This window comes from Microtus pennsylvanicus, chromosome 4, assembly GCF_037038515.1.
Source record: "Microtus pennsylvanicus isolate mMicPen1 chromosome 4, mMicPen1.hap1, whole genome shotgun sequence".
NCBI classification, from domain to species: Eukaryota; Metazoa; Chordata; class Mammalia; order Rodentia; family Cricetidae; genus Microtus; species Microtus pennsylvanicus.
In genome coordinates, this window is record NC_134582.1 from 120,794,691 (window position 1) to 120,818,118 (window position 23,428).

The 23,428-nt window shown below is 37.7% G+C and overlaps 2 protein-coding genes across 6 annotated transcripts in view; both read right to left on the minus strand.

Annotated features, from left to right (window-relative positions):
• LOC142848369 (aldo-keto reductase family 1 member C13-like) overlaps nucleotides 1–11,481 on the minus strand; it is a 59,642-nt gene extending 48,161 nt beyond the window's left edge. Inside the window, exon 1 of the mRNA XM_075970290.1 lies at nucleotides 11,435–11,481. The gene's annotated coding sequence lies outside the window, so the exon portion shown is untranslated. The remainder of the gene's footprint in view (nucleotides 1–11,434) is intronic.
• LOC142848368 (aldo-keto reductase family 1 member C13-like) overlaps nucleotides 1–23,428 on the minus strand; it is a 97,147-nt gene that overhangs the window by 7,922 nt on the left and 65,797 nt on the right. For 2 of the 5 annotated variants that reach the window (XM_075970283.1, XM_075970287.1), the window contains exons 2-4: nucleotides 5,093–5,228; nucleotides 1,309–1,476; nucleotides 575–691 (exon numbers count right to left, since the gene is read on the minus strand). In XM_075970283.1, the coding sequence (XP_075826398.1) occupies nucleotides 575–691; nucleotides 1,309–1,476; nucleotides 5,093–5,176 (369 nt within the window). In that variant the 5' untranslated portion in view covers nucleotides 5,177–5,228. Of the gene's footprint in view, nucleotides 1–574; nucleotides 692–1,308; nucleotides 1,477–5,092; nucleotides 5,229–11,434; nucleotides 11,581–23,428 lie in introns of those variants that run through there. The other 3 variants (XM_075970286.1, XM_075970285.1, XM_075970288.1) reach the window with 3 other exon arrangements.

Consider the following 23,428-nt stretch of genomic DNA (forward strand, 5'->3'; position numbering starts at 1 on the left):
GTGAGCCAATGATGCTAATTAGGACTATGTGCAGGATTGATTGTGATAAGAAAAGATGCAGAGAAGCCGCAACATGCCCAGACCTTGAAGCTGAAACTCTCTGGGGCCAACTTTGCCACTAAAAAAAGAAAAAGAGGGACAAGACCCAAGAAAATATCTAGTAGCACAAATAAATTCAAAAGATGTGTAAATACAATTCTGGAAGTTGCTTCTAATCTGTCATTCTGATCGTTTGTTTTTTGGTTTTTTTTTTTCTTTTTTCGATACAGGGTTTCTCTGTGGTTTTGGAGCCTGTCCTGGCACTAGCTCTTGTAGACCTGGCTGGTCTCGAACTCTCAGAGATCCGCCTGCCTCTGCCTCCCAAGTGCTGGGATTAAAGGCGTGCGCCACCACCACCCAGCTCTGATCGTTTCTTGATTACTTCATTTCATAATCCTGTAAACCCTTTGTGAAACCTACTCAAAAGTTTAGTAGCATAAATTTATATGAAATTATAATAGAAACTTGTCTCAATGATCCAAATGATATCCATGCCCACATGAAAAATATGTTCATTTGACAAAGAAATTGCTACCTTCATTGGCACTGGGTAGTGCATAATGTAAAGGTCAACATAGTCCAGTTGAAGCTTCTTCAGTGATTTTTCCAAAGCAGGCTGGACCAGCTCTGGACGAAAGAAAGTACACCAGAGCTGCAGACGGTGAAGAATGGAAGTTGTGATCAGTTAATAGATTGCCCAAACATGCAACTTATTTATCCTAATACTGAATTATTTTTGTACTTGAAGGAAAATTGTAATCATTCACTTTAACACAAGATTTGTGTTACTCATACTTAACAGTGTGAAATCAGTTACATGTTTTTGTTATGGTTAGCTCATTTATTGAACAATGAAAAGGAGTTACTCAAGAAATAAAACACATACTAGTAATAAAGTCTAATAGCTAAATTAATTTCATAAAGATTATACTCTAGGGGCTGGAGAGATGGCTCAGTGGTAAAGAGCATTGCCTGCTCTTCCAAAGGTCATGAGTTCAATTCCCAGCAACCACATGGTGGCTCACAACCATCTGTAATGAGGATTGGTGCCCTCTTCTGGCCTGCAGACACACACACAGACAGAATATTGTATACATACTAAATAAATAAATAAATATTTTTTTAAAAAAAGATTATACTCTACCATTACTTTCTCTCACCCATTTATACAACTGACACCTTTAACCAGCTTTTCATCAAGTAATATAATTTTAACATTTTTATATATCTTTCAATAATTTGCCCTCTTGCATGCTATAAAAACTCTACCTTTGTAGTGATGAACATGTCTTCTCTCTTTATTACGCCAGCTTTAATATTGCTTTGAATGGCCTGTCCTATCTCCTCTTCTACTTGATATGCATAAGCAGTATCAATATGGCGGAACCCAACACCTATAGCTAAGTTGGCAGCCTCCAGTGACTTGCTCTTGTGAACCTAGAGTAGCAAACAAAACAGGTATTTAGAGATACATCTTCTGAGTGAGTTTAGATGGGGCTTTGCTAGACAAGAAAAAATTTGTTCTTTCAAAATTATCATCAGACTACAAGGCAAGAGCCTAGTCCTTTGATCCTTGAATCCAGCATGTCACTGGGTTACCTTTCTAGCTGAATCACTGAGTTCAAGACTCAGTGGGACACCCTACCTCACAAAAATAAAGTAAGAGTAGTGGAGGAAGACTTTGACCTCTGGCATGCACAAATACACAAATACATATAGTTATACAACATATACATAAAGGAAAAAAATCAGACTGCCTTTTGAGTATTTTAGTAATTTCTGCCCTTTTTCCATAATAAAACACAGTGAATAAAATTCTGCCTTGTACCACCTTCTCTGAATCCCAGCTCTGACTTAGCTAAGAATAAAAATCACTCTGTGAGCTACCAACACTGATGGTTTAACAGGAGCCTTGAGACCTGTTGCTGTTTTTCTTTCTGTCACTTTGTAAAAGTAACTAATCTTGTATATATCTCCAGATTTATCTTTGTAAATATGCATAATTCTAATAGGAAGGAAATATATGAGTTTGAAGACAAGGGAAGTGGTCTATTGTCTCAGAATTTAAATGATTCAGGAAGTTTACAAACAAGAAAGTCCCTCCAGGTTAAGTACACCTTGATAGTTTCAGTTCTGGAGACCATGCTCTAAACCCAACATGCATTAATGAAGACTAATAATTCACACTTATGGTTACCAGGTCCTCTTTGCCCCAATCATAAGGATATATTATAAATTCCAGTAAGTTCACTGTGTTCAGACTGATATTGAGGTCTTTAATCCATTTGGACTTGAGTTTTGTGCATGGTGATAGATAGGGATCTATTTTCATTCTTCCACAGGTTGACAACCAGCTTTGCCAGCACAATTTGTTGAAGATGCTCTCTTTTTTCCATTGTATACTTTTAGCTCCTTTATCGAAAATCAGGTGTTCATAGGTTTGTGGGTTAATGTCAGGGTCTTCTATACGATTCCATTGGTCGACTTCTCTGTTTTTATGCCAATACCAAGCTGTTTTCAATACTGTAGCTCTGTAGTAGAGTTTGAAGACAGGGATGGTAATGCCTCCAGACGCTCCTTTGTTGTATAAGATTGTTTTGGCTATCCTGGGTTTTTTGTTTTTCCATATAAAGTTGATTATTGTCTTCTCCAGATCTGTGAAGAATTTTGATGGGATTTTGATGGGGATGGGACCTCCTGAGACTGAGAAGCTTCTGTAAAGCAAAGGACACTGTCGCTAAGACACAAAGGCAACCCACCAACTGGGAGAAGATCTTCACCAACCCCGCAACTGACAAAGGTCTGATCTCCAAAATATATAAAGAACTCAAGAAACTAGACCGTAAAAGGCTAATCAACCCAATTATAAAATGGGGCATTGAGAAGAACAGAGAATTCTCAACAGAAGAACTTCAAATGGCCAAAAGACACTTAAGGTCATGCTCAACTTCCATAGCGATCAGGGAAATGCAAATCAAGACAACTTTAAGATACCATCTTACACCTGTCAGAATGGCTAAAATCAAAAACACCAATGATAGCCTTTGTTGGAGAGGTTGTGGAGAAAGGGGTACACTCATCCATTGCTGGTGGGAATGCAAACTTGTGCAACCACTTTGGAAGGCAGTATGGCGGTTTCTCAGGAAATTCGGGATCAACTTACCCCTGGACCCAGCAATACCACTCTTGGGAATATACCCAAGAGAGGCCTTATCATACAACAAAAGTATATGCTCTACAATGTTCATAGCAGCATTGTTTGTGATAGCCAGAACCTGGAAACAACCTAGATGCCCTTCAATGGAAGAATGGATGAAGAAAGTATGGAATTTATACATATTAGAGTACTACTCAGCAATAAAAAACAAAGACTTCTTGAATTTTGCATACAAATGGATGGAAATAGAAAACACTATCCTGAGTGAGGTAAGCCAGACCCAAAAAGAGGAACATGGGATGTACTCACTCATATTTGGTTTCTAGCCATAAACCAAAGACATTGAGGTTATAATTAGTGATCCTAGAGAAGCTAAATTCGGAGAACCCAAAGAAAAACACATAGGCATCCTCCTGAATATTAATCTTCAGCAAGCGATGAAAGGAGACAGAGACAGAGACCCAAATTGGAGCACAGGACTGAAATCTCAAGGTCCAAATCAGGAGCAGAAGGAGAGAGAGCACGAGCATGGAACTCAGGACTGCGAGGGGTACACCCACACACTGAGACAATGGGGATGTTCTATTGGGAACTCACCAAGGCCAGCTGGCCTGGGTCTGGAAGATCCTCGGATAAAACCGGACTCTCTGAACATAGCGGACAATGAGGAATACTGAGAACTCAAGAACAATGGCAATGGGTTTCTGATCCTACTGCACGCACTGGCTTTGTGGGAGCCTAGGCAGTTTGGATGCTCAACTTACTAGACCTGGATGGAGGTAGGGGTTCCTTGGACTTCCCACAGGACAGGGAACCCTGATTGCTTCTCGGGCTGGGGGGGACTTAATTGGGGGAGGAGGAGGGAAATGGGAGGCGGTGCAGGGGAAGAGACAGAAATCTTTAATAAATAAATAAATTAAAAAAAAATAAATTCCAGTAAGTTTCCTACAGTTCAGAATTTGCACATGGGGAACTTATTTAGTTCTACTGCTGCATTCACTGTGTGGTGCAGAGTTTACCCAAAAACAAAACTGAAGTAGCCCTCAAATACATGTACCATGCAATACTACTGGCAGACACCCTGAGTTACCACTGATTTCCATGGATCTTGCATTCTTAAAAGGAAATATCAAGCTGTGGATTGTAGACATGAACAGAGAGTCCCTCTCACTGCAACCAAGAACACTGATAGGCAATCTGTTGACTTTCATTTCTTCTATCCAGCTGAGAAACATAGACATAGGAAAAGCATAGTGCCTAGAATTTTTAAGTCATGGATATGTCCCTTTAAGCCCAGAGCTCAAAGCCTGAAGATTCATGCAGAGTTCACTCTTAGAACTGACAGATTCCAAACCAGAACAGTAAACTCATAAGCAGGTCTGTACCAGAAGAACAATTCTAAAGAAAAGAAAGAGAAAAAAAAAAACAGCCACATTCAGCCAAGACCAGAGAGCCTCACCTCTAGCAAAAAATAACCAAGGAACTTAAACAATCTTTCTCCCTACCCCTGAAGTCCCTGACTAAATTATAGTAAATGTCGAAAGGCCTCTGAGTCATATACCCTGTACTTCCATCACATAAAACACTAACACCCACTCTCAAAGAAACTGTTCAAAGAGTTAGGCCTTCCCTTTGTTCTCCATTAAGCCTTTCTCTCTGCTGGATCACAATAAGAAGTACAAATATACATAAGACCCTATTCTGATAGAATTCTGACTCAGCCTATCTAGGGAAACAGATTAGTCTCCTACCCACAACCACCAATTGCAGCTACTGCTGCAACCTCTTTTTAATAGGAATAATAAACAGGTTGGGACTCAATCAAGCCCTGATGTAGGCCAAGCCTCACTATCTGCCTTCCTGTAAATGGAATAGGTTTAGACTGAACGTACTTACCTCTTGGGGTTTATAGGTGCCAAAACCCAAGGCAGGAATGAAGTGGCCATCGTTTAGTTTGACAAACTGCTGTTTGGAACTCATGGCTTTTCAATCCTCTGCCTAAGCACGTCCTGAATCTTCTGGTGCTGCTGCCCTAAAGTGGAAGTTGGGAAACATCATATATCACCTTCCTGTCTAGAGACTAACTAGTGGCACTCCCATTCTGGTGGTTAGCCATTCCTACATCCTGGCTAATCTTTAACCATTTCTACTCCCTAGCAAATGATTAACTAGTGCTATTGTCTGAGCAATGGTTAAACAATACTGCTGTATGCCTACTATTTATGCCCTACTATTGACTGTCTAATGGTCAGACAGCAGAAAGGAGGAGGCAGTTGTAGCATTATTTCTAACTGATCTTAACAAGAAAAACCTAGAGTCAGAAATTAGGGGATGAATGCTGAAATAATCAGAGAAGGAGAGCACCCAGCCACTAGTCCTACCTCCATGAAATCCTGAGGCCAAATGGGGTACCCTATCTCTGCAAGTCCTAAAACTGAATACTGATTCTACGAAACTTCAGACTGAAACCTCAGCCAGCGTTATTCTTTCCACCCAGCCTTATCACTTCCGGTGCTGAGATTAATAGTGTGGGCCACCGCTACTTGCCTGTTTTCTTTTTAGACAGGTTCAATCTCATGTATCCAGTTTAGCCTTAAACTCACAGAGGTCCATGCCTCTACCTCCCACATGCTGGGATAAATGTATGTGCCCCTACTGGCTGACTCTCTCATAGGGGAATGTTAAATACCCCCACCCTGTGCCAAAATATTGTATGTCAGCCATTGGAAATGATATGCAAGCTCAATTAATAGTTTGTCATTATGTGGATGATATTTTACTAGCAGATTAAAATGTAGATACCCTAGAGAATTAAAGAACATTTTGCATTATTGGGGATTACAAATTGGTCCTGAAAAAATATAAGGAGGAGATTCTATTAGTTACTAAGGATATAAAGTGGGTCTATAAAAAATTATACCCCCAAATGTACAAATTAGAAAAGATCAGCTGCAGATTCTTAATGACTTCCAACGACTGGGAGACATTGACTATCTACAATCCACTATTGGAGTAAGAAATCCAGAAATAAGTAATTTATTCCAAACATTGAAAAGTGACAAGGACTTAAATAATCTCAGAGAATAATGAGCTGAAATGAGAGAAAATTAGCTTTGTTGGAAAAGAAATTACAGGATATACATTTGAATCATTTGGATCCAGAGTTTCATTGCATTTTGGTTATTTGACCTTCTATGAGTTCTCCAAGAGGGATTTTAGAAGAGGGAAGATAACATCTTAGAATGGATATTTGTACCATGTTAGCAGTATAAAAAAATTAAAAAATTATAAACTTACTTGGAAATGTTCTGAGTTGCAGGAATAGACCCATAAGAAATTGTAGTTTTTTTCTTGTGATGAAATTGACTCATTGTGGTCAGAAAACAAACATTGGCAAAGAGTTTGAAGAATTTTTTTGGGAAAGATTAACATCAAATATGCCAAAGACAAGAGAGTTGAATTTAAAAAAGAAATAACTAGATTTTCCTTACATTGTATGGGGAACACCAATATCTGTAGTCCCTACATTCTATCCTGATGCAAGTAAGTCAGGAAAGGCAGGTTAGACATGAAGAAACTTAAGTAAGTTGGCTCAAAGTCCTTATGGTTCTGTCCAAAAGTCAAAATTATATGCTATTCTCATGGTATTATTAAATTTTCCAGAACTTCTTTCAAAAGTTATTGGATTTCAATAAGCAGAAAGAAGGTTTTTTGCATACTGAAACTATTGAATTTATACTAGATGATACAGAATTGACTTTATTGTTTATTCATTACAAGTAATAATCAGGAATAGTAATCATTTCAGTTGGTGCAACTAAGGAGTACATAAGGATGGTGGTGCTGGGTAAAATAGACATGTGCCCCATGAAAAGGATTCTTAACAATTTTAAATAGATGACACCAGCTAATAAAACATATTAAATTTTGCATTCTTTGAATCATAGGCTACAATAAAAATACAACAATTTGGTAAAAGTTAGCACTGCAATTATGCAAAAGCATTTATTTATTTATTTGGAGCTAAATTTAAAATGTTCGAAATTTTAAATTTCCTATGTTTTTTAAAGAGTTTCAATTACAACTAAAATGTTTTCATTTTGCCTGGTACACAATTAAAACCTACTTATATAATAGCTCCATTTAATCAGAGTAATAAAAATGGACAATATTTCAACTCAAATAGAAACTTAAATAATTGTTAACTTTATTAAGTTATGAATATTTTAAGATAAAATTTTAAACATCAATTATAATAGAACATAAATAGTATAAACTTGGTGTTTTGCTTTAAACTTTGGTAAAAATAGATCAAGTTCTAAGAATGCAACCTGCTTTAAAGGGAAAGAATAGGAAAAATTCTTTAAATAACCTTTTGAAGATAACAAACTTAACATATATAAATTTATTCCTATGGACTTTCTTCTTTATAAGCCTTCTGTGGCACAACTATATTAAACATCTATGTTAGTAAGATTTATATAACAACAGACATCTATTTATGCTATTATTTGTGTTCAAATCATCACTTTATCTTCTTTAGTTTTTTATCTTGATATAAATAAGTGAAGACCAAATAAAATTTGATGTTTTAGGTCAAAGTATTCTGATAAAATTCTGAAAATAATACATAAATCTCTTCAGATTTCCATTTGTATCTACAATTAAAATGAAGACATCTTGGTAGTTTCCTAGATACTTATATTTATATAAACTCATATTTACTTGCCAGGCTAATTACAGATGCCATGTATAGATGTCAGTTCCATCCATTCTTTCAAAAGGATAGCATATCTATGATATGGAAGTCTAAGTCTGAGACTCAGAAGTCACCTACTTGTAACATGGGAGTAGGGAGAGTCTGACAATAAAGAATGTGCTCTCTTCCCAAGAAAGAGAAATTGGAAGGACAGTGACAGTCACACAGGAAGTGATAGGGTAACAGGACACCTAAGAACCATGGGCAGACTAAAGTATGGTACCCACAGGAAGTCAGAGGTTAGAGTATACACTGCTGTACCCACCCACCAGGCAAATTCCTAGTGAGAGAAATGACACAGAAGCCATACCTTAGGGTCACTGTCAGATAAAAGCCCACAACTCCTGAAAGCCTTGAATCCAGTTGTGAATTCTGGAAAGACCATGACTTCTCATTTGATCACTTAAGTCAGCAACCATCATGATAGTGAGCCTGTTATTTAATATTGATCCATCCTTGGGTGCCTAATAACAGTAAACATTCACAATTCAGGAAACCTGGATCCTGAGTGAGATGGGCAAAGGAGTTAGTCACAGAGAAAAGGCAAAACAGGTGTCAGCAGCTGAAAATTCAAGTGGAAGATCTGGCTCAGACACTGAAGGCCGTAGAAATCAACCTCATTCCCAGTAGCTAACAGCTAACCACATCACCTTATCTATGTGTGTTATAAACCCAACCTTACATCACCAGGTGGCCAGCCTCTTCAGCCTCCTATGTGAGTTGAGGTACGCTATTAATGGGACTGAGAACAATTGAGCACCAGCCAAGCATTTGACTTCTTCACCTCATCCCTCCAGCAGCATGTCTACAGATGAGTGTGCTTTGAACATAGAGAGTAGTTTCTAAATAGAGATGTTGGTGCAGTATTCACTTCCCTCACCCCCACTGCAAACGGGAGAAACATTCTTTTTTTTCTTTTTTTTTGGGGGGGGGGGGTCTACACAAGTATTTTTATGTATTTATATTATTCTAATATGATGTCCAGGAATATAATTTACTAAGAGATAATGGAGATATTTTTTAAATTTTTTATAAGAAACCACCAAAGAAATTTAACTCTTTTACATTCCCATCCTTTGTAATCATAGAGTTTTGAAGCAAAATTATTGAAGTGTACAAGCTAAGGAATCCAGAGAGTGGGAATCTGCCAGGCCCCATGTTGCAATACTAAGTGTAGCCAATAGAGGCCGCTCCTGGTCCAAAAAGAAAAGAAGTGGACAAGCACTGGTGGGCATGTTGCTCTTAACTGGCTGAACAACAAAGACTAACCAGTAGGAAAAGTGTCAGGGGCATGGGAGTTATACCAGGTGACAACTGGTATTCAGATGTAAACCCATCAGAGAAATGGCTATCTGATGGAGGTTAATCCTGTCCAGAAAACATCTGCGAGAACATTGACTCTGAAAATCGTTGTTCACTTTGGCTAAAGCAGCTTGGTGTCTCCACAATACCTGCATTGCAGTGTGTACTCTCATGTAATGTGTATATGTAATCTCCTGGTTGCATCTTAATCTTATGGGCACATATATCTATGAGTGGTCAGGCAGATGACTTTTCATTTATCTATAGAGTTTTGATATGCATAATACATACTGTAACATGCTTCATAACTGGACCTATTTGTCCTACAAGGACTGTGGACACTGAAAAACATGCCTTGCTCTTTTGCTTATTGGGTGACTTCCCTCCAATCTGTGGGATCTCCGGTCACACAATCAAAAACCTTGATTCCCACAGTCAAATCTCGGCTCCATTCCCTGAGATAAAGCTTGGAGGTCAATGCTTTTACAATTATCTCTATTTGGCAGGACATTTAGTTAGGAAAGGAGTCTTTCAAATAGATCACATTTTGGAACATCAAAGATAAAGGGATGTCCAAGCTCGTTTGAGATTGAGTGCCCTAAATGCTCCCACAGCCAACTTGGTAAAGTGTTGACCTCAGTTGACCACCAGTTCTAACCCTAAAAATGGATGTTAATACCCTACACCTACCCCTACTTTAATTAAAGCACACTTCTTTAGGATGCAGTCGGGGGGGGGCATTTGATGACATGGAGGTGAATCTGATTCCCCAACAGAAGGAATATGAATCAGAAAGCTAAGACACATCTCAGATGGGGTGTCCCTCTTTTTACCTATGCATCCTCTACGCTCCAGAGGGCAGTCATGCGTTTCTTTAGGTATCACCAGGGAATTCTCATCTAGTGATTAAACAGTGACCAATCTCTGGGGCATCCTTTCCAGATGCCAACCATTTTCAAATGTCCCCTTTACACTTAGGCTGTCCCCTAGACATAAACCAGCCCAGTTAGATCCTAAGCTCTATCTATATTCAAGGAGTTTCTCCCAGATATTTGTGGCCCCTTTTCAATTAAGCCTGGTGTTTGAGCTTGCTGATTTCCTGAAAACACAGCTGGTGCCAGTCAGCAAACAACTGATTCAGAGTCCCTGCTTTGTTTAGGGTAAGGACTTCATATAGGGTTTTTGAAGAGTGCACACAAGCTGGGAGCATGACTCAGTGGCATAGTACATGCCTCATATGTAAGGGCCCGGAGCTCATTCAAAATGCAAAATGCATCTGTCTATGAGGTGGCTTGGCCTGTAAAGGCACTTTCTGTGCAAGTTTTAGGACCTGAGATTGATCCCCCAAAGTCACATGAAGGTGGGAGCAATAAACCAATTTGCAGAATTGTATTCATAGCTTTCAATGATTGCCATGACATATGTACCCCCACAAACATTATGTACATGCAAACACGCACATAATATAACAACAATAGTAATAATAATTTTAAAAATATTTTTAAAAGACAGCCAAAGAATCCAAGCAATAGGGATGAAGATCCCCATAAAATGGATGATGGTGGTTTAGGGTCACTCCCTGTCAACAGTTTTCATGTTTTCCGAGGCTATTCTGAGGTGTCATAAGAAAAGAAGGCTGCTTGGTTAAAAAGACATCCTGTTCTCCAGCCCTCAGAACAATGATCCTCTAAACTCATCCTTAAAGTCTTGCACCTTCCCCAGACAGCCAAGTGCCACTGCCGAATAATCACCTCAGGGACTCCAATGTCTTTCCAGGACATATAAGAGCAAGCAAAAGGCTTTTACTGTGGGAAACAGCTGAAAACAAGGTTTTTGACCATTCCAAGTTTCCGATAATGGTCACAGAAGCAACAAACCAGACACAGCTGCCCTTTCAGCTCTTCTGGGTCAAAGAAAAGAATGAAACCAACAGGCTCGGTGGCAGTGGCAATTAAACCGGGGATACAAGCAGTGACAGAGGAGAGGGGCAGGAGAGAGAAGAGCCACTTAAGCTAAATGATTCTCAGAGTAGAAAAAGCAACAAAAGGAAATTTTTCATTACTCTTAGGAGGTAGGAAAGAAGTGAAAGGATGTATGTGCCAGCCGAAGCAGAGTCCTTGCCAAGGGTGTTCTGAGGAGAATGCCTTTCTCTGCCATCTAAGCTAAAGAAAGTGGACCTGTATTGAGCACCAGATGTCCTGCAGCAGGTCTCCAGTTCCCCCTAGTCTCAATTCTAGCTTCAGTCTTGTTTATTCTGCATTCCAAAGTGAAGAACACACAACACAGAGAGCAGCCAAAAGTTTCATTTCAGAGGCCATGGAAGTAAGAACTCTCTTCAGAATAAGAGCAGGCTGAGCCCAGCAGCAGAGCCTGGCAACTGGCAGGCAGGGACTTTTATTTGTCCTCTCCTTATAACACTTGCCCTCCCTCCTCCAGGGTGGGCCCTTTTAGTAAAGAGGCCTGCTTTTCTCAGGACCCCATTTGCCTAGGGTTTCCACCTAAGATATAAAGTGTTCAAAAATATGTGTAGGATTTTAATTACTCATAAAATATAAAAGTTCACTGTGTATGCTCCCCTGAAAATGCCAACTTAAGATGACTCAACTTCCACAACCTATTGTAATTTATTTTCTGTTTTTGGTTGCAGGCATGGGCCAGTCCTTCCCAGACCTAACCTCATGCCTGAGCCTATGTGTGTTTAATTTACAAAGCTTTTTGCTATGATGAAGCATCTACTTGATCACACAACACAAGAAACAATGAGCTATTATTACAGGCTTGAAGAAACTAGGATATTCTACAAAGATGCTTTTGTCCTTCTTGGGCTATCAGACTATTGAAACAACAGACCTCAATAAATTAGGTTATCCCTAGGAATGTTGAACATGGAGAAAAAACGGCTGTGGTTACAGGACAGCCAGAAGACAAAATGGTCCCCAGGAGAAGGATTTATGATGTAATAGAACATCTTTCAGGGGGAATTGGACCCACAAGGCACCACATCTTGACACAGTACATAGTTGTACATACTGCACACCACGGGAGTGGTCATTTCAGCTGGGACAATTCAGAACCCAGCTGGGATTCTCAGATAGTGGTGCTGGATAAAACAGACATGTGCGCCTTGAAAAGTGATTCTTAATAAATTTTGGTGGATGACACCACTCAAAAACCTTTCAAGTTTTGCAGCCTTGAATCATAGACTACAATAAGTATACAAAAAATTAGGTAAAAGTGTAAGCTATAACTATGCAATGGTGTTTATTTTTCATCCAGTTATATATCCATTTGTTTTGGAGATAAATTTAAAATCTTTGAAATTTTACATTTCTTAAAAGTTTCTCCTTAAAACACCAATGACCATTAATAAGTTTTCTTTGCCTCATACACAAGTGCAACCCACTTGTATAATAGCTCCATTTAAACAGAGCTACAAAAATGGGCTTTAAAAAGGTTTCAGCCCAAACAGAAATTTAAATGCCCTTAAACGTTTTATATGTGGGAAAATTTTAACAAAAAAAAGTTAAGCTTCTATTATAATAGAATATAAATATTTTAAACTTGCGATTTTGTTTTAAGAACTTTGGTATAAATAGGGCAATTTCTAAGAATGTCAGTTCGTTTTGATTATAAAGAATAGGAAAAATATATATTTTGATTATAAACAACCTAACACATATAAATGTACTCCTATGTGTTTTATTCTTTATAAGCCACCCATAGCTTAACTGCATTAAACTTCTGTGTTATTGAGAATTTTTATAACATTTTATATATAGGATACATATTATATAAAATCATGTACATTTTATTTTATATGTTATATTAACATGGCATATTGAATATAATTAATATGAGATTTTAACTATAAGATAAAGCTAAAGTGCCAAACATAATATATTAATATATTTTATATATACATATGTATGCTATTTCCTCTTCAAACCATCATTTATCTTCTTTAGAATTTGAAATTCAGATAAATAAGTAAAAACTAAATAAAATTTGATGTGTTAAGTCAAAATATTCTGCTATTATTCTGCAAATAACACATGGGGTTTCCAACTGTGTCTGCAATTGAAATTTTGACTTCTTAGTAGTTTACTAGATACTTATATTTATACAAACTCATATTTATTTGCCAGACTTATTGCAGATGTCATATATAGATGTCAGTTTCTTCCATTTCTTAAAAAGAATGGCATATCTTGGATACAAAAGTCTAAGTCTGAAACTCCCTGTCTAAAACAGTAATTCAGAGGTCACTACATATGACATGGAACAAGGAGAGTGTGACAATGAAGTTTATACTGTCTTTCCATGGGAGAAAGACTGGAAAGACATTGACAGTCACATAGCAAGCGATAGGGTAACAAGATACCTAACAAATACAGGTAACTGAAATATGCGACCCACAGGAAGTCATAAGATAAGGTCCTCACTGCTGTAAGTATTCATTTTGTCTTAGCAAATTCCTAGTCAGAGAGAAGATGCATAAGACTTAGCTAAGCCTCCTTGTCAGAGAAAAGAGACTGACAGTCTTGCTGAAGGGCAAGCTCACAGCTCCTGAAAGCCTTGAGTCCAGTCGTACATTCTGGCAAGAATATTAGTCTTTCCTGAAGTGTACATGCTAGGGAAGCCTGAGAATGGGAAAGAATCTGCCAGGCCCCATGCTGCAATGTTAAGTGAAGTGAAGAGAGGCAGCTCCTCATCCACAAAGAAAAGAAGTGGAAAAGTACTGGTAGGCATGTCACACTTAGCTGGCTAAAAACAAAGTCTAACTGGTAGGACAAGCAAGACAGTCCAGCTTAAAGTGACCCCCACCCCTCCACCCGGGCAAATACGAATTTAGAGGGGTCAGAAAGAGCACTAAAGCTTTGTCTTTTCTAATTCGTTTCTCTCTTTATCTTATTACTATATATTAGTAGTATTTTAATTTATTTTATTTTTAAAATGAATGTTTATGTTTTATTTTCATTCTTATTAGGTTTATTTATTTTTCTTACACATTTTTGTTGATGAGTATATATCTCTCACCCTTTGGGCAACATCCTTATGATATTCTTCTATAATCTTTTATCTTTCCTTTATTAAACAGTAACTAACATTTCTATTTCTCTCTTTTGTACATTTTCACTTATTCCATTGACTTACTGCATATACTTTTACTCTAAATAATATTAATCCCATATGTTTTTTCTAATATTGTATTTCATGGCCATTGTTTTTGATGGTATAGTCATTAGTTGATTTTTAGTGTTTCTATATTGTGTTTAGTTAGTGTTATTTTGTGACAGTAGCTTGATTTTTATGCTCATGATGGTAGTAGGATTAAGTTCTTAAGGCAGAATGCTCACTAAAAAGGCGTCCTAATAAAACTAAATATTCAACACACAGAAACACAGGAAGAAACACCAAAACAAAAGCAAAAGACAACATATTACCCACAAAACATTATAAAACCTACACTGATGAATCCAAAGATAATGAAATTATTAAGCTCCTGAACAAAGAAAAAACATCTATCAGTAGTGTAGGAGAAAAATCAGTAATATGGATAAATTCCAGAAGGAAACAATCTTTGAGAATAAAAAGCAAATTGCAATCTCGTAATAAAATAAAATACACAGTCAAAATCCACAAAAACTGGTAATATTAAGCTTAAAATAGAATATCAGAGATTGAAGACAAAGTTGTGAAAATGCTACATTCAGATATGAATGAAGAAGAGAAACAACAGTGATCGTACCATTCCAGAAATTAAGAGAACTAAACTAAGACTCCATTAGACAGAAAGAACTGAAATCAGCAGTAAAGGTACAGAAAATCTACTCAATGAAGTTATAAAAGAAAATTATTTAAATCTAGAACTTTCGAGCACAAGAGACATATAAAGCTCCAGTAGACATAAACAGGCAAGAACCTGACCATGACACATAGTAATTGAGATGCCAAATGTAAAAGCTACAACTGAAAGTTGCCATTTCACTTTTATAGGCAAATCCATCAGAATAACATCAGACCTATGAGAAGAAACCGAAAATCCAGAGGAGTATGAGAACTATTTCTTTGAAGCCAATAGTGCCTAACCAAGAGAAAACAAAATTTTCAAAGACCAGTAAAAATTAAATTCATGACCACTAAGCCAGCACTCCAGGAGATCCTTAATACTTGCTACATAGAGTAACTAACTATAGGGAAGCTTTTCAGTAAATAATTAAGGTAAGGGCTCAAGGACTCAAAGAGCCTAGAAAATGAGGTGAGAACAGACAAATGGAATTGGATGAAATTTAAAAAGTTTTTCATAGCAAGGGAGATAACTGGCAGAGTAATGGGGTGGCTAACAGAAAGGGAGAAAATCTTCCCCAGGTATACATCCGATAGACAATTCAGATGCAGAAAATTTAAAAGTTCATTAAATTAAATACCAAACAGTATCTAATGAAAGAGAAATAGAACTGACCAAATAGATTTTAAAGAATGAACACAAATTCCCGACAAATTTATTAAAAAATGTATTTACCATCCCTATACATTAAAGACATGAAAATCCAAACTACACTGAGATTCCCTCTGACCCCATGGAAAATGGGTATTAAAAATGCTGGCAAGCATCAGGGGACCCTTATACCCAACTATTGCAATTGTGAGCTACTGCAGTTCGTTTCTAGTTCAGTAGGGAGATTAAAAATAAATAAATAAAAGTAGATCAACCATATGATCCCTCAAATTCACCCCCTCTGTATACTGAAGTAACCTTGAGTCAGCATTCCACAGAAGCACTTGTACACCCATAGTGATTGCTTGATGAACTGACGAATGAATTAAAGAGGACATTGGTATATATACACAGTGGAATTTTATTGGGCCATAAAGAGGGAATAAAGTACAAAACCTGCAGGAAAATAGATGAAACTGAGATTGCCATATTAAGCACATAAGACAGACTCAGATAAATAAACAAACTTGCTTTCTCCTGTATGCAGAATTTTGATTTCAAATAAGTGAACCAATTATCTAACGTATCATATCATATAAAAGAGACTAAGGAGTATCTTGTAGAGAAAGATATTTAAAGAGAAGGGACCAGAGAGGACAATGGGAGAAAGAAAGACAAATATTATGTTTTCTCTTATGTCTTTATCTAACAAAAAATAAATTCAAAGTTTATAAAACTATCCCTTTAGCACACAACTAATTGTTCTGTGTATAATAGCTAAATAATTTTTTTTCCACGTCTAGATAACTCTTCACTTTGGTCATGTCATTTCCGAGGACCAACTTTACCACTGAAAGCCAACACTGAGAGAGAAACAAGTGAGTCCACTCAGCCCAGGTCCAGCATCTAGCGAGAGATTTTGGGGCTACTCCACAAAATGCAGTATGACTCATGTGTCTTATCTTCATTACCACTTAGAAGATTCATTTCTCTTAATATGACCTTATTGGAAAAAAAGGAAATCTTTTCTGACTACATATAAATAGAGAATTTACCATCATCCTATTGCAATCAACATCGAAACCAGAAAGATGACAAGCAAGAGTAAACACAGGATAAGTGTATTTTTCTGCAAAGCTGGAAAATAAAGTGAAATAGGATAGATGGTGCCCAGAATATTCAATAGGTGATGACGTGATCAGACCCTGAGGCAGACCAAGCCCTAACCATCTTGTCTCCTGTTCATGGACTAGTTCTAGCGTGAAGAAACTGAGACCCAGAAGCAGGTGACTGGACAAAACAATTGAGTCCCCACTCACTTTACATCCATTACCCTTGGATCTTGCAACACCAACACCACTGCTCTTGCTTCATATATCCACAACCTGACATGTGAAATTTATCTCCTCTCATTCTTTTAGATAAACAAATGCTGTTTCTTTTTTCTCATTCCCAAACACAATAATAACATAAATCATTTCAGCTCAAACTGTTTGTGTGTTAAACCAATGACATGGGGAGGACTGAGGTTAAAGAGGTAGTCCACCACATGTAACACTGAGTTTGAAAGAAACTGTTTATTTTACATGAGTTAAAAATTTAAATATATCATTATAAAGAAGCTTATCTTTTAATATGACTTTTTTAGAATCTTTCAATCATAATAAACTATGCAATATATGTATTATTGGATAAGTTACTATTTTTAGACCAGGATACATTAGCCTCTATATTCTTGGTGACTTTTGTCATCACTGTGAAACTTTTGTCCTATCTTTGTATGTGGACAGGAGAGCTTGTGTCAGAGTATGCATAATATATTCATGAACATGTGTGTGACTTTGGGTACACACATGCCTCAGCATGGAGATTGAAGGACAACCTCAAGAGTCCTTGCACCTTAACTTCTGCCTTGATTGAGATAGATGTTTTGCTGTTCTCTGCTGAGTGAGTATGCCAGACTTGCGCCCCCACAAGGACATCCAAGGACTCACTCTACCATGTCTGTCTCTTATCCCACTATAGAGACATGGGGAATACAGATACAGGCTACCCTACAGGTTTTCCAGGAATTCCAGTGGTCAAAACTCAGATCTTATACTTACACATCAAGCACTTTACCCACTGAGCCATCACCCCAGCACATGAAGTCTCTTTCTGATCAGACATTCCTTGAAACAGTCAGATGTCTTATACTATGCCCACAGTAACACAGAGAGAAACAACATTAAAAACAGGACAATTGATTGTTTCCCAATTTTTGACTCTTAAGAGGCTAAATTGCAAATTGAAAAGAAAAGAATCATATCAACTTTCTCTTTAACAAATATATTTTGCTTTGTAAGAGTTTTGCTGAATCATGACGTGGAGTGAGAGTACTGTGCAAGAAGAAGGACAGTGTAGCAGGGTACTGATTAGATGTAGAATGATTAACCACTGCTGAAAATCATACGCCAGAGGTACAAACAGAACCTTAGGACTCATTATGTCTTTCACCTGTCATACAACTATGAGGATCTTTGAATATAGTCAAAATGCAGAAGACTTTTTCATTTAGTATTAGATATTACTCAAAATTATTCATTGAAAAGGAGTTTAGAAGCACTTTGTGGCTATAAATTTTAGAGGACATAAATAGAATTTGAAATATTTGTGTCAAAATACCTTAAAATAATTGTAAGTGGAGCCTACAAACTTCATATTAATAAAGAATGTTTAAATAGGGACTAGGGCTTTTATTGAATTTTTCTCAAAGAGTGGGGAATATGTTAGCATCCACACTGTCATATGGTATATGACATAGGTAATGGAAAATGGAAAGACTGGAATTTTTAAGCAGTCTTTATTTCTGAAAGTTTGCAGTGTAGTTACTTTATGTCCTATGTGCTTTTCAGTAATTGTAAGAAAATTTTATAATTTCAACTCTAAGAACAGCTCTTTTAAAGCAACTAAGGAGAGCTGAGAGCAGGAGACATAGTCTTCTTGGTATGCTGTACCAAATGGTCAGTTCCTGAAGCATATAAGGAACTTTCTACAGACTCAGAGAAATGTATTTATGTATTTACAAATATACATGTATGTATAGCTATTATTAATTTTAAAAGGACATGAAATGAAAGAGACCAGAGAAGGGTAAAACTATACCTTTCACTATGGGCATAGAATAACACCCTTTATTATCTTTATTTCAACTTCACTTACTCAATACCACAAACTCAGTGTCTTTCTGTCTTTTTAATTATGATACTGTTCTTTTCAAACTCCCCTAGCCTTCTCTCATTAATATAAATATAGATTATGATAATTTCTGAGTGCCTCAAATGTCCATCTCTCTGAAGATTTGAATATTTTTGTTTTAAATCCTGGCACCCTGTTGATCTACATGGACATTGTACTATATACACACATATCTGTCTGAAGGGCCTGGGAACAGAAAAAGAACTACTGTGCTCCACGGATGGCCATTCCAAGGTCCAACTGCATCCTATTCATAACCTACATTGTTAAATGCTTCCCTATTTAGAGCCTTGGGAATATGGGGAAAATTTGGAAGCAAATTTAAATGAAATTACAACATAAAAACTGGTATGTGTATAAATTAAGATCTTTATTATATAAAGACTTGGTGTAATTATCAAAATTCTCATATTTTATACTATAAACTCTTAGGTCTTCCTTTGTGCCTAAAACTGTGTCACATCTGAACTAAATTTATGGGTGAAGTTTTATGTATACAATATAATGATGAATCTTTTAATATCTAGGAACTAATAGGACAACAATTATTCCTGTGTACATGGCCATCCTGTGTACACGTATTATATACAAAAAAGTCCATCAATAACTCATTTAGATGGGAGGACAGCTCACTCTTTGGTTGTGACCATTCATAATTTTACTGTTTCCAACTTGATCTGTTTTGGCAGATGTCAAAGAATAAATTTAGTGACTCAGGGATCAGAACCAAGACCAAAACATTATTTATCATGTTTTATCATGCTATTGATTTGTCTAATGTAGAATTGTGTTCCATGTACTCAAATTGATCAGTTTCTATGTAAGTCTAAGTGTTCAAATTAATCTAATTCATGAACTCAGGAACAAGTGAGTAGATTCTGATCATTCTATCATCTGGTATTCATAATTTTATTTTAGTTTTTGGTCATGGGTACAGCCTTTGTTTCCAATTTTTTTTCAACAGCAAGTGAAAGTGAAAATTACTGTTAGACACACTCATCTGCCACTGAATTTTTCCACACATTCCAAAACACCTAGAATTTCTGAACATTTACAAAGCCATAATGAGATTAAAAGTCCATTTGTATCTAAATTAAGAACAAAATCTTAAGTAACAGGGGCAGGAGAGATGGCCCAGAAGTTCAGAGTCATTGCTTTTTTTCAGAGGACTTAGCTTAGATTCCGAGCACACACATGATGATGGCTCACAACACTCTGTAATTCCAGTTCTAAGTGATGAACACCACCTTCAGACCTCCCTAAGCACTAGACATTCATGTGGTACACAGACATACATGCAGACAAACACACTTTATACAAAATAAAAATTTGTTTAAAAAACACATTGAGCGATAGTAAATAAGAATTAATATAGAAAAGGTAATGGTATATTAAAAAGTACTCAATTCTATCCTAAACTATTAAATTCTGGTCAACATTCTAAGCATTGAGAAAAGACTGTTTGTCATCATTTAATCAGTTGTTCAAGTGCAAAGAAAACAAAATTTATCTTCTATTGTGTCCCATATTTCCTGAATGTTTTGTGTTGAGAATTTGTTGGCTTTGCTGTTTTCTTTGATCTGTTCGTTTATTTTTTCTATGGTGTCCTCAGCATCTGAGATTCTTTCTTCTATCTCTTGTATTCTATTGACTATTCTTGTTTCTGTAGACTCTGCTCGTTGACCTAGATTTTCCATATCCGGCTGGTCCTCAGTTTGTATTTTCTTCCTTGCCTTCATTTCAGTTTTCAATTCTTGAACTGTTTCCATTACCTGTTTGATCGTTTTTTCTTGGTTTCCCAGGGTATCATGTACATATTTACTCATTTCTTCAAACTTTTTGTTATACTTCTCATCCATTTCTATAAGGGCGTTTTTTACATGTTGTTTAAGGGACTCTATTGCAGTCATAAAGGCAATTTTTTCCACTTCTTCTGTGTTAGGTTGTTCAAATACTTCTGTTGTAAGATCCTTGGGTTCTGGTGTTTTCATGTTGTTTTTCAGATTATTGGGTGAGTTCTTGCCTTGGCGTCTGCCCATCTCCTCCTATTAATCCTATCTAATGGGTCTTTTAAAAACCGGATCAGGTTTCCCTGCTGGCCCAGGGCTCCACTTACAAAATGCCCTCGCTCTGTTTCCTGGTTCCTGCTGCAGGCCAAGAACCCTCTCACCCCTCCGAAGGGTCTTCAGGACAGGACCATGCTCCCCGTTTGCCAGTGACCTGGCCAACCAAAGGCCTACCTCTTTGATTTAATTGTAGTAGGGCGATCTGCTCTCCTTATTGCATGCCTGACCCTGCTGCTTGCATCTCCCAAAGCCTCTTCCTGAATGCGGTGTCGCTCCGCTGCCTCTGGCCGCCTTGCCGCTCCACCGCGTCTGGCCGCCACGCTGCTCAGCTGCTTCTGGCCACTGTGCGCCGCTCCGCCTCTATGCCTCTGGCCGCTGCGCTGCTCCGCCTGCGCAGCTCCGCCTCTACGCGTCTGGCCGCCGCGTGCCACTCCGCCTATGTGCCCAAAATTTATCTTCTAAATAAAGATACATAAAGATTCTGTGGGAAACTTGCTAGCTAATGCCAACTGCTGTTTATGAAGTTAGGCTTCATGTGAGAATGGAAATATGAAATAAAAATCACATATTTGGTATATTGGGAACTATAAGATCAGTTGCTACAACTGTTTTGAATTAAAAATTGAATGGTAAGCCAGACCCAAAAAGAGGAACATGGGATGTACTCACTCATATTTGGTTTCTAGCCATAAACAAAGGACATTGAGCCTCTAATTAGTGATCCTAGAGACGCTAAATAAGGATAACCCAAAGAAAAACATATAGGCATCCTCCTGAATATTAACCTTCATCAGGCGATGAAAGGAGACAGAGACAGAGACCCACATTGGAGCACCGGACAGAAATCTCAAGGTCCAAATCAGGAGCAGAAGGAGAGAGAGCACGAGCAAGGAACTCAGGACCGCGAGGGGTGCACCCACACACTGAGACAATGGGGATGTTCTATCGGGAACTCACCAAGGCCAGCTGGCCTGGGTCTGAAAAAGCCTGGGATAAAACCGGACTCACTGAACATAGCAGACAATGAGGACTACTGAGAACTCAAGAACAATGGCAATGGGTTTTTGATCCTACTGCACGTACTGGCTTTGTGGGAGCCTAGGCAGTTTGGATGCTCACCTTACTAGACCTGGATGGAGGTAGGTGGTCCTTGGACTTCCCACAGGGCAGGGAACCCTGATTGCTCTTTGGGCTGATGAGGGAGGGGGACTTTATCGGGGGAGGGGAAGGGAAATGGCAGGCGGTGGCGGGGAGGAGGCAGAAATCTTTAATAAATAAACAAATAAATAAAAAGAAAGAAATATCAGTTTTATTTAACCAGTTTTCACAGCTGAATATTTATTCTATAAAAACTTTACAGATTGTACAGTTTATATATAGTTCAAACTACGAAACAAAAGAGCAGGTCCCACAGATGCAAAAATACTGTACCAACCCATCCACGGTAAAGGCAGATTTACACACTGCACAGCGCTCCACACGGCTGGGGAGGCTTCAGTTCTGAGTATAAACTTCAAAACTGTACAAAAATAAGGTTTTCGATTTTATTTCCATCTTCATACATTCAATATGATTGCAAGCCCAGAAGCCTAAGTCGTAATAGGCGCCTGTAGTCAGGAATCAGTCCCCACTCCACGGGGTACTCGTGAACACGATAGTGTGCACAGTATACGGCAGATGTAAATGCAGAGACTGCAAACATTAAATGTCAAATATAAGGTAGTTCTTCTCTGTTTTGAAAGGAGTTTCTGTATTTAACAGTGTGCCGAGAGAATCTAAAACAGAGAAGCACTTTCTCAGTTTCTTCATGCTAGAACTAGTCCATGAACAGGAGACAAGAAGTTGGCGCTTGCTCTGCTTCAGGGTCTGACCACATCATCACCTATTGATTGTTCTGGGTACTGTGTTTCCCCTATTTCAGTTCATTTTCATGCTTTTTAGAGAAATACAAATATCCAGTCTAGAGCACAGCTTGGTGGCTTCCTGGTGTCAATATTGATTGCAATGGGATGGGATGATGGTTGATTCTCTATTTATATGGAGTCTGAAAATATTTCTTCTTTCCAAGAAGGCCAGATTAAGAGAAATGAATCTTCTAATGGTAATGAAGATAAGATACATGAGTCATACTGCATTTTTGTGGAGTAGCCTCAGAATTCCTCAACAGATGCTGAACCTGGGCTAAATGGACCCCTGTATGTCTCTCTAAGTATTAAGCTTTAAATGGTAAAGTTGGCCCTCGGAAATGAAGCAACCAAAACGATTTGGTAGAGTGGGAAAAAGCTTCGATTTAAGCATTGTCCCTGGAACAATTAGTTGTGTATAGAAAACCAGCTTTGATAAACTTGTATGTTCCAGGGTAGGAGGGTGAACATTGGAATAATTACACAAAAGGAACAGAGATATAGGAGAAATAAGATGGAAACACA